General features: G+C 53.1%; 2 protein-coding genes across 3 annotated transcripts; one reads left to right on the top strand and one right to left on the bottom strand.

Annotated features, from left to right (window-relative positions):
- Nucleotides 1-5,771: 5,771 nt before the first annotated feature.
- Nucleotides 5,772-8,731, bottom strand: FAM229A (family with sequence similarity 229 member A). 2 transcript variants are annotated; one of them, XM_073233568.1, is made up of 3 exons: nucleotides 6,481-8,731; nucleotides 6,289-6,409; nucleotides 5,772-6,037 (listed from the first exon to the last, which is right to left on the bottom strand). In XM_073233568.1, exons 1-3 carry the CDS (start codon nucleotides 6,615-6,617, stop codon nucleotides 5,894-5,896), a joined length of 402 nt encoding a protein of 133 aa, XP_073089669.1. In that variant the 5' UTR covers nucleotides 6,618-8,731; the 3' UTR covers nucleotides 5,772-5,893. The 2 variants fall into 2 exon arrangements, with proteins under 2 accessions (XP_073089669.1, XP_017527531.2); XM_017672042.3 differs by having other exon boundaries at nucleotides 6,263-6,409; nucleotides 6,481-7,462.
- TSSK3 (testis specific serine kinase 3) lies at nucleotides 7,211-8,729 on the top strand. The gene is made up of 2 exons (XM_017672043.2): nucleotides 7,211-7,355; nucleotides 8,068-8,729. Exons 1-2 carry the CDS (start codon nucleotides 7,211-7,213, stop codon nucleotides 8,727-8,729), a joined length of 807 nt encoding a protein of 268 aa, XP_017527532.1.
- Nucleotides 8,732-8,735: the final 4 nt, after the last annotated feature.

Consider the following 8,735-nt stretch of genomic DNA (forward strand, 5'->3'; position numbering starts at 1 on the left):
TGGACAGTGACTGTAAGGGGTATGTGGGGGAGACTTGGCAATGGGGGGAGTCTAGTAAACATAATGTTGCTCATGTAATTGTAGATTAATGATACCAAAAAAAAAAAAAAAGTTGAAAGCCCTTGATCTCGTCTAACCCACTCCTTTTGGAGAAGAGGAAACAGGTTCAGAGGATAGCCAAGGGTAAAACCCAGGCTTCCTATTGCTTTGCCTGCTCCCGCAAAGGGAGAGACAACTCTCTGTGCCCTGGTCCTGCTCAGAGCATGGGGTTCGAGGCTCAGGGCTCAGGGCCCAGAGCCCAGGCTGGGCCCTGCTCTCTGACCCCCTGGGGATCCTGAGGGACGTGCTGGCCCAGCCTCTTTTTCCACACTGCCAATTTGGGCTATTCTTCCTCTGGTGACTCACACCGGCTTCTGGGGTGAGTGGGCAGCAGTTCCGAGCCCCCAGAACCTAGTACAGGCCCTGGCTTGCCCCCCAGTTGTGCTGCCATATTTGGAAATTTCATCTCCTCTTTTCCCAACTTGGGGAATCGCCCTCCTGCCATTCCTTCCTCTTTTCCCTAGCTCCAACCTCTCCCTCCCTGATGGCTCCTTCCCAGCAGCAAACAAACAGGCTCCAGTCTTTCCTATCTTTGAAAAAGAAAAAAGCCCTCCTTCAGCCCCATGTCCTTTTCCAGCTCCCCTTCACAGCCAACATTCTTGAAAGAGTTGTATACACACGCTGTTTATACTTCCTCACTCAACCCCTGCAGTCTGGCTCCCTCCCCCACCAGTCCACAGGAACAGCTCATCAAGGTCATCACTGAGCTCCTTGTTGCTAAATCCAAGGGATGCTCCTGAGCCCGTATCTGACTTGGCCCCTCAGCAGTGGCTGACTTTGACATAAATACTCCCTCCTTTTTGAGATACTTTTGTGCCCTTTTTTGGGGGGACACTGTGCTCTCTTGATTTGCTTGCTATCTTACTGGTTGCTGCCTCATGGCAAATTTCTCACCCTTTGCTCACTGCCTAATCATCGGTGTTCCTGGGCCCTGTACAGTCTGTCCCAGGGGAATCTTATCAGTTCCCATGCCCTCGGTGTCCACCTATACAGTCAGGGACTCGCTTCTTTTCTTTCATTACCAGCCTCTCTTCCCTGCCCCCCACCTGTCTCCTGGACCTCTCCTCTGACCACCTCACAGGAAACATGCCCTGTACCTGCCCTTCCTCCCATGTGCCCAAGCTTGACCATTTTCTCAGTTGCCTGAACCAGAATTCTGGGTTTTGTTCTAGGCTCTTCCATCTTTTTCCCTTTTCATATTCAGTCAGCTTTGAAACTCTTGTCTTCTCTAGGATACAGCTAAAATCCTATTGCTTCTCTCCATTTCCATTCTAACACCTGGTCCAAGGCTCCACCGTCCTTAACTGGGGAGGCTGCAGCAGCCTCCTGATCCGTTTCCACAGAGCAGCCAGGGCTGTCTTTCCAAAATGTATGTTCCTGTGCATAGTGTCTTCACACCAAGATCACTCATGGCACATACCAATCCCAGTGCTGGGGACATTTCCCACCCCTATGCCTTTGCCTGGGTGACTGCTGCTCATATCAGTTCCAGTGTCAATTGCTTACAGAAGCCATCATATACCCACCAGCTGGCTCTGCTATTCCTTCTCATAGTATTGGGGCCTCTCCTCTGTGGTCTTATTGAGCAGTCATTCATTAGCTAGTCGAATCTGCTGACATTCTACAAACTCCCGAGCCCCCCATTCTAGGCCCTGGGGATGTCAGGATGAGTATGACACAGCTCCTGCCCTCAGTGAGTCCGTAGGGTAATGGGGAAGACAAGCATTAGACAGGGATCAAAGAATAGATACAATGGAATGAGCAGGTTCTGTGGGATGGGAAGGACAGGTGGTCAGAGGAGTCTTCTTGGAGAACAAGTGGTAGAGATCTGAAGGGGTAAATGGGATTAGAAGGGAGGCTCTTCCAGGCAGAAGGAATAGCATGCTTAAAGGTGGGAAGAATGGTTTGTGAAGAGCTGGGGGGTGTCCAGGGTAGTATGGACAAGCTGGACATAAAGAAGCCATTAATGAAATTAAAATAGGACGATGACATGGCTGGATTTGATGTCTTTATAAAATAACTCTGGAGGAATCAAGTGAGGAAGGGAGCAGAGAGACTGACCAGTTAGGGGGCTGCTTGAGCAGCAGTGGGTACCTGATTCAGGGTGGTGGCAGTAGAATTAGAGTAGAATGGACAGTGATCACCTGGACTGGAGACGGGGGAAGAGAGGGAATGAGAATGATTCCAGGGCCCTTACCCCAGGGGTGGGTAGGGAGAGACCAGTGGGAGCTGGGACACCCATATCCCTGTGGGATCCAAGCCAGTGACTCACCTATTACTTCCCATGGGCCCTCCCCATCTTCTTCCTAGAGGAGCAGGTGGAGGCCCAAGAGGTAGAAGGCTGCTAAGAAGGCCTAGGAGAAGCAGAGGGGAGGAGAAAGGGAAGTTGGGTCAAAGTCCAGATGTGATGGGTTTTAAGGGAAAGTGGCATTTAGGGTTTCTCAGAGTCTGGAAATTCCACTGTCTCTGGCTTCATCTTGAGACCCCCAAATTCTGAGATGCTCAAACTTGGGGGTCTACTTTCTGGAAGTCCCCGGGGCTGTCTAGGTGATGTGAGTATATATCTGAAGGGCCACATCCCCTGACCGGTCCCCGGGACTCCTGACAGTCCCTAAAGTCGGTGCGCACTTCCCACAAGCTTCCCTGATTCCCATTATCTGCATGATCCAGGGCAGTCCTCACACTACCCCTTGGAGGCATTTATCCCCATTGTACAAATGAGACTTCAGGGGTTAAGGAACTTGCTCAAATTCACACAGCTGAAATTAGGCAGACTAAGGATTTGAACCAAGGTTTGACTGACACCAGAGTCTGCTTTTAACTCCTGTGCGGTTATATATCTATATTAAGCCAGTCGACCCCCTGGTTGATTGGCTCACTAAGGGGAGGAGGCTTTGTGGGGGATTTGCTTGCTGTTGGGGTGGCTGCCCCTCTTATATCAAGCGATGGGAAAGGGTAGCACTGACGTCAACAGTTGCCATGGTGATACAGCAACCCTTTCCCTGTTGTCTCCATGGTAACCTGGGGGTCCATCTGTACTTCGCCCCCTGCTTCTAAAAAAGGGGGTCCCTTAGGGAGGGGCTGGCTAATAAGGTGTTTGAGAGAGAAGTCAGGGAAGGCAGTGATCTGAGCATGCCCCTATCCCCGGGCTTCTCCCCAATCCTCAGAACCAGAGAATAAGGCTGGGACCTGGGGGTCCTGCTTTAGGGTCTGGGACAGCTTTACCCTCTAAGATGAGGGAGGCAGTTCTGTCTTTCCCACCTGGGTATTCCCCTGGAAATGTCCCCCCACCCCACCCCCTCCACCAGTTCCTGGGCTTCTTAGCAGAACTGCTGGGAACCTGGCAGAGGAAGGCAAGAAGGATTCCCCAACCCTCTCCAAGGCAGGACATCACCCAGCCCCTGGGGACCTGAGTGGCTGGCTCTCTGCTGCCCCTTGAAGCCAAAGGTAGGAACAGCAGCGGCCTCTCTGGCTCATCCAGCACTAGCTGTGCCAGAGATTCCTGCCTGGGGCTGCAAGAGAACTTCCAGCAGGTGTCAGTAATCCCATTGTACAGATTTAGAAATGGAGACAGAAAAGCTAATTTGCCCAAGGTTGGCACAGCTAGTAAATGGCAGTCAGGACTCAAATCCGACTAGAATTTACGCCAATGACTTTTCCAGCAGGAAAAAAGGAAGAAAAAACTGAGAACAGGATGGAAAAGGAGAGGAATAGCAGAGTAAAGTGACTCAGGTTGGAGCCTGTCATACTCCCTGTCACCTACAGAGCAAAGTTGAAACTCAAGGCCCCCTGATCCAGCTTCTCTTCTGTTAACTCATCCCTGGATTCCCTGATTCTGAGATCTGCAAGGCCAAGGGATCTATCAGATTCAGGCCTGTGTTCTTAGCACCTGGTATGACCCAGGTAGGTGCTGGTGAAAACTGACTGAACAGAATTCCTGGGACTTCCCCTCCACTCTCCTGCCTCCAGGCCTTTGGCCACAGTGTTCTCTCTGTAAAGCCAGAAAGAGGAAATCCCGGGGCAAAAAACCTCTAAAAACCAAAATCAGTCAAAGGGAAAAATAGAGTTTAAATCCTGTTCATTGCTTACAAGCTACAGTCCGGAGCCGTCTCTCTCTCTCCTGTTCCTGCAGAAGCAAACAAGCAAGGAAGGACCTCCCCCTGACTTTTCAGGTTCAGATAAGCCCTTGGTTGCCCAGGTAATTACCCATTGACATGGGGATAAACTTCTCTCCACCCTAAGGATATGCAAATGCATTAAAGCCAGGCGAGATATTCTGGAAATACTACAATTTTACCCACACTTTCCATGTGGTATGCCCTTTCCCCTTGCTCATGGACACATTCCAAAACTAACTAGCCCCAGGATCTGGACAATTGACAGGGTGTGTATCTGAAATCTTTCCATCCTTCACTAACCAAGCATATGGGAGGTAGCAGTGAATCTTTTTTAAAGAAAAGGAGAGTTGATAGGGAAAAGGAAGCAAGGGAGATGAAAAGACAGAAAGGAAGAATGGGAAAGATGCAGCATTTTGTGGCTGGCAAGGTCCATAGAGATCAGTTGGTGCCTTTTTAAATTAAAAAAATTGAGGAAATGGGCTCAGAAAGAAGGGACTTATGTCAGTGAGTCCTCCCAGCAGGTCATTGCTAGGCCATGTGAATTCCATGAGCACAAGGCCCATGTCTATCAAGTTCACCACTGAATACCCCAGTGCTCCACACACGTCTGGCTAGTTGACCTGTACTGACGAGTCTGGGGCAAAGTTTGAACTAGAATCCAGTGGCCTGACTCCTGATAACACTATACAAGGCTCCTTATTTCCATGGAACAGAGTGGTTACCCTGGCCCCTGCCAGTCTCTATCCCTTTTTTATTTTTTTTATTTTTATTTTGGTATCATTAATCTACAATCTACAGGTTCATTTAAGTAAAACTGAAAGTAGAAAATACTCGTTTAGCTTAAATACTGTATTTCCAGGCTGCCTTCTTGTCGTGGGCCCCTGCTAAGGGATGGATTTAGGGCATTAAGTCTGAGGACACCAAGGAGTGTGCTAGCATCACGTATCATCTGGGGGACCCTGGGCATGTCTCCTGAGGCTCAGCATCCTCACCTGTAAAATAATAAGAAATCAAAGTTTTTCAAACGACTTCTTTCCCAGTCTTTTTCTGGTCCCACCAGTCCTTGGGGAAACCAAGACTCAAGATGGACAGGGCAGCCCCTAATGCCCCCAACAAAGTCAGAGGTACCCAGGGTCACAAAACAGCAGGTAGCAGAACCGAACTCCACCTTGGGAAAATTAAATGGGCCTTGTATGGGTGGCCATTCTCATTATTCAAAGTTGTCTGTCCGCCCCCTCCAGTCCCGAGCTTTCTGGGGGCTCCCAGAGTCCAGCACGGTAGTGTGAATTTCACTGAAGAACTAAGGAGAGGGATATGGGAGCAAGAGGTAGGGCCCAAGAGGAAAGGCTGTCCTGGAAGGGCTCACGACCAGCAAGAAATGGAGGAGGGGTTGGCGCCCGGCAAGAAGGCTGACCCAGAAGGGCGGGCCCCTAGGCCTGGGTTCTAGTGACACAGCCGCCACCGGGGTGGGGAGGGAGGGGAAGGTACTCTTGGATGGGGCGGAGCAGTCAGCGGCCCGATCGGACGCGATAGACATACACGGCCAGCCCGGAATGGAAAGAATATTTATACTGTGCTTTATTAAAATGTGCATCATTCTTTTATTTCAAAACGTGCATCATCGTCTCTTGCTCGCCGCGCGCGACCTCAGCGTGGAGGCCCGCGGGGAGGCCTTGTTACAGCCCGGCTCCCGGGGAGCCTCCGTGCGCAGGCGCACTTAGGTGGCCCGGGCCCGGGGGCTCCCGCCCATGGCCAGGTAGACGTCGATGGGCACGTGCAGCAGCGTCAGGCAGTGGCAGCCGGGGCAGCGTCGAAGCGGCCTGCGGAAGCGGGGTGCTGAGGCGGGGACCGGTCCATCCAGTAGGGGACGAGTCCAGGGGTTGCACCTGGGGTCTCCGTGGTTCGGGAGTGGAAGTGGGCACCTTACGTGGGGGTGTGGGGAGCCTGGGGACTACAGTGGGAGAAGGGGCGGGACCGGGAGAAGTCGACGGGGTCGAGAGGGCCGGGACGGCAGGAGGGGCCGCGGGGAAGGCCGCAGGCCTCACCTGACCGGGCTGTGCTCCGTAGGTACCTGCTCCGGACTGTCCTGGGACTCGGGTGCGGCGGCAAGGCCAGGGGAATCTCCGGCCTCAAGCGGTAATCTCCGACCCTGCGGGGTCTCCTGGGCACTCATGTCCAGGCCCCGGGGCGTTCTGCGCGGGGAGTGGCGGTCAGGCCGCCAGGCGTACCCCCAGCTGCGCCTGTCCCCTGAGCCGTTGCTCACCTGCGGGAGGCCGAGACCGGTTCCAGGCTGAAAGCAGCTGCAGGTGCCCTGGCAGCAGAAGGACGCTCCAGTCCAGGCAGCTTCGCGCAGGTGTCTGCAGTGCGTCCGGACCCGGGCTTCGAAGGGGAGGGTTGCATTGTGACCCGGGCCGCGGCGCGTTGACCTCACAGAGCCCGTTCTTCCCGCCGGGGAACCTCCACCGTCCCAGCACTTAACGCGGTCGGGAGCCGGAGGACTCCTGCCATTGCGTCTAGAGACCGGTTCCCGTCGACCCCCAGATGCGCGATGGGGGCGCAGCAGGCGAGGGCAAACAGTCGCGTGGGGCGCGACTTCGGAAAACAGCCAGTCTTCCTGGACGGCACGCAGACCCCACGGAGCGTCCCCTAAAGGAGGGGCTGCGACTCCCTGGTGGCGCAGGGCAGGGGCACAGCAGCGACCTAATTGGTGCTGGGTTTGGTGGTGGTGAGGGCAGATAGGGGCATTGCCAGTTTAGCCAGGGGTCACACAGCATTTACATCACAATTGGGCCAGTTAGAAAATGTCCGGCCCTCTCCCTCCCCACCACTCACGGCTGCTGTGTCCCTAAGGAGAATGTTCTAGCGCTGGGGTGGCTGCGGATGAAGTCCTTGGGGGGAAAAAGCGCAGGCCAAGGGCGGTGGTGGAGTAGAGCTGCCTCACAGAGACAGCATGAGCTGGGAGTGTGACAGGAAGTAAGGAGACGCTAGCCAGCATGGAGGACTTTCTCCTCTCCAATGGGTACGAGCTGGGCAAGACCATTGGGGAAGGGACCTACTCAAAAGTCAAAGAAGCATTTTCCAAAAAACACGAAAGAAAAGTGGCAATTAAAATTATAGACAAGATGGGAGGGCCAGAAGGTGAGCTGGGGCCCCTTTGGAGGAAGGAAGGGCTGGCTGAGGTGGGGTGGGTGTTTTCTCCAGTCATGCCCTGCTCCCCTTTAGTCTGGAACCAAGGAAAGCAACAGAGACTGTGGCTCTTGGGTAGGTCAGTGGGGAACAGAGGATGCTGGGAGTCAGGGAACATTACACCCTCCCAACACCCAAAATTAAAGTGGCAGGACCCAAGCCTGCCAGGCCTTTCCAATTCCAGGAGGGGTACAGAGACTGACAGGCCATGGCCAGGGCTAGCAGAGGCAGGATCTGGTGCCCAGGAAGGTGGCAAGAGATGGGAAAAAGGAAGACGGCTCACGGAAAAAACTGGGTCAGGATGCAAGGGTGAGAGGAGTTGGCTCACCATTCTGTGAGCAATCAGGGCTCCTGAGATTGAATGATTTTGTCTAAAAGTCCTCAAAGCACTTTGATACGGTCTCATAGGCTACTCACAACAGTTCTTGAGGCTGGCAGGGAGGAGTTCGTTTGAATAATGTAGTAACTACAAAAATAACAGCAGTGAATATTCTTTGCAATATCTAAGCAGCTAGATGTTTTTAAGACTGTTAACAGGAGTCAAGGCACAAAACCCAGACAAAGTGGGCAGATAGGCAGAGAGAATTTGGAAAAGAGGAGACAGGAAAGAAGAGTTAGGCCCTTCTGAACTTGATACCCCATGTTTTCCCGCTTGTTTCCTCAGAATTTATCCAGAGATTCCTGCCTCGGGAGCTCCAGATTGTACATACCCTGAACCACAAGAACATCATCCAGGTATATGAGATGTTGGAGTCTGCTGATGGGAAAATCTACCTGGTGATGGAGCTGGCTGAGGGAGGGGATGTCTTTGACTGTGTGTTGAATGGAGGGCCACTACCTGAGAGCCTGGCCAAGGCCCTTTTCCATCAGATGGTGGAGGCCATCCGCTACTGTCATGGCTGTGGCGTGGCTCACCGGGACCTCAAGTGCGAGAACGCCTTGCTGCAGGGCTTGAACCTGAAGCTGACTGACTTTGGCTTTGCCAAGGTGTTGCCCAAGTCACGCCGGGAGCTGAGCCAGACCTTCTGCGGCAGCACAGCCTACGCTGCCCCCGAGGTGCTGCAGGGTATTCCCCATGACAGCAAGAAGGGTGATGTCTGGAGCATGGGTGTGGTCCTGTATGTCATGCTCTGTGCCAGCCTACCTTTTGATGACACAAACATCCCTAAGATGCTGTGGCAGCAGCAGAAGGGGGTGTCCTTCCCCACCCATCTGGGCATCTCAGCCGAATGCCAGGACCTGCTCAAGTGGCTTCTGGAACCAGATATGATCCTCCGGCCTTCGATTGAAGAAGTTAGTTGGCATCCATGGCTAGCAAGCACTTGATGAAAG

The sequence above is a fragment of the Manis javanica genome, chromosome 4 (assembly GCF_040802235.1).
Source record: "Manis javanica isolate MJ-LG chromosome 4, MJ_LKY, whole genome shotgun sequence".
NCBI lineage: Eukaryota > Metazoa > Chordata > Mammalia > Pholidota > Manidae > Manis > Manis javanica.

Coding starts and splice junctions, on each gene's coding strand:
- FAM229A (XM_073233568.1), bottom strand. CDS start 6,617: ATGCAACCCTCCCCTTCGAAGCCCGGGTCCGGACGCACTGCAGACACC. Junction 6,410..6,480: donor CCGGTCTCGGCCTCCCGCAG/GTGAGCAACGGC, acceptor CTCCCCGCGCAG/AACGCCCCGGGGCCTGGACA. Junction 6,038..6,288: donor CCCAGGACAGTCCGGAGCAG/GTACCTACGGAG, acceptor CCGCTTCCGCAG/GCCGCTTCGACGCTGCCCCG.
- TSSK3 (XM_017672043.2), top strand. CDS start 7,211: ATGGAGGACTTTCTCCTCTCCAATGGGTACGAGCTGGGCAAGACCATT. Junction 7,356..8,067: donor CAAGATGGGAGGGCCAGAAG/GTGAGCTGGGGC, acceptor TTGTTTCCTCAG/AATTTATCCAGAGATTCCTG.